Source organism: Galeopterus variegatus, unplaced genomic scaffold (genome assembly GCF_000696425.1).
Source record: "Galeopterus variegatus unplaced genomic scaffold, G_variegatus-3.0.2 Scaffold568, whole genome shotgun sequence".
Classification (NCBI taxonomy): domain Eukaryota; kingdom Metazoa; phylum Chordata; class Mammalia; order Dermoptera; family Cynocephalidae; genus Galeopterus; species Galeopterus variegatus.
In genome coordinates this window covers 467,460-469,134 of record NW_007726679.1, presented here as the reverse complement: position 1 = coordinate 469,134, position 1,675 = coordinate 467,460, and the positions used below count along the sequence as shown (strand labels likewise).

At 37.9% G+C, this 1,675-nt stretch overlaps 1 protein-coding gene across 1 annotated transcript in view; it reads left to right on the top strand.

Annotated features, from left to right (window-relative positions):
* The window catches only part of LOC103588404, a 77,772-nt gene that overhangs the window by 41,870 nt on the left and 34,227 nt on the right, over window positions 1–1,675 (top strand). The window contains exon 4 of the mRNA XM_008570068.1: window positions 1,268–1,366. Coding sequence (XP_008568290.1) covers window positions 1,268–1,366 — 99 coding nt within the window. The remainder of the gene's footprint in view (window positions 1–1,267; window positions 1,367–1,675) is intronic.

The following is a 1,675-nucleotide window of genomic DNA, read 5'->3' as shown; positions in this document are numbered from 1 at the left end:
GGACCCTGGTTTTGATACATCAGGATTTCTCTCTTGTTTACACTTTTAAAACAAATGATATGATATTCAGTGGATGGCATCCTCCGAGTCTAGGGTATTTCTGATCCCTAGACCCTCAGTGAATAACACATAGCCATAGTCTTCTCCCAAGCTCATTGTGAGCAAGTCCAGCTGGTTTATCTTAGACACTCTTACCTTTGCCTATTTTCCAGGCAATTGGGATGTTTCTCAGGCAGAACCAATATGTTCAGGGTCTTTACTTTGGGTCTTTGTCTTGCATAAAAGGACACTGAACACCCTGTTGTTTACAAATTGGGGTTATGCGCCCGAGCGCACACCAGTGTTTGGGGCTCTGTTGCCTTGCCTTTGTGCTGAAGCTTGCTACTTTTCTACCCTCTTTAGTTCAGCACCCTCAGACTTACCTCTTTCTGGTGTATCCATTACCTGGCCTTTACAGCCAATCACAAAAGTTGCATATGAATCTGGAGGCTGTCATTGGATCACTAGCTGGACCCAGAAGAGACGAAACACTACTTTGATTAATTAGATAGAGAAGGACCCAGAGCCTTGGCTGGTTTCTTTTTACTGTCACATCCCTGATTATACAAATGACCATGATACACACAAAAGTCTTTCCAGAATTTTTCACTTGTCTGCCCCCTTTTTCACATTAGAATATTTTACTTTTTGGTTCATGTTGAAATCAAAAATAGCATTTATATTATCTCATACAGGAAGATTTTTTTTAAAAGAAAATTTTGTGCTGATTTATAGTACATTGAAATTGGTCTGTACTTTGCATCTATATTTAAGTAAATCTGGGGGGAAATCTTTTATTAGGGGCATTATAAAGCTCTTTGTTTGGAAGAGCCTTTATGACACCCCAAAGATGATTGTTCCCTTCTGTGGACACTGTCTCAATCACTAGCCTAAGATGTTTCACACTCTTCTCAGGTTCCTGAACAAATTTTTATCCTATAAAGGCCTGGTGATGATAGCTTTAAAGATAAATGGGTGAAGATTATCACAATTTTGGGTTGCCATAGACCAGCCCTAACCAATGACCTAAGAATGAAAGGCACTGAGGCCCTTACCTCCTGTAGGCTGTTAAATGCTCGNTTTGCACAGTTTCTATATGCAGAAGTTTCAGTTGACATGGTACCGTGCAAAGCAAGGACTTCTGCATTTACATAAGTATGTATAAATGTATGTATGTATGTTTGTGAGCATGTATTTATTTTTATTTTTGAATATGTTTATTTTTCAGGTATTTGAAAATGGTAAAGACACTGGAGAGACCTCTGTTTATATCAGTAAAAAAGATTTGGGTTCTAATAGCCCAACTCAAACTGGAAATATGGAGAGAGTAAGTTTACCACCTGATTATTTAGGACTATAAGTGTCTTCCAAGTTACTTGTAGTTAATTTAGACAATTACATGTTCAAGTTGTTTACAAAAGATCAATCATTTGCTGATCTGTAAAGGGTGACATTACAAAGCTTGACTTCTGAATTCCTTAGGCTCTCAGCTTTAGTACAGTGTTAACTCCTGGACCTTTACCTAACAGCATCTTAACCTTCATCGTGCTTTTATTTGGAAATCTGTTTTACACGGGACCCTGGTTTTGATACATCAGGATTTCTCTCTTGTTTACACTTTTAAAACAAATGATAT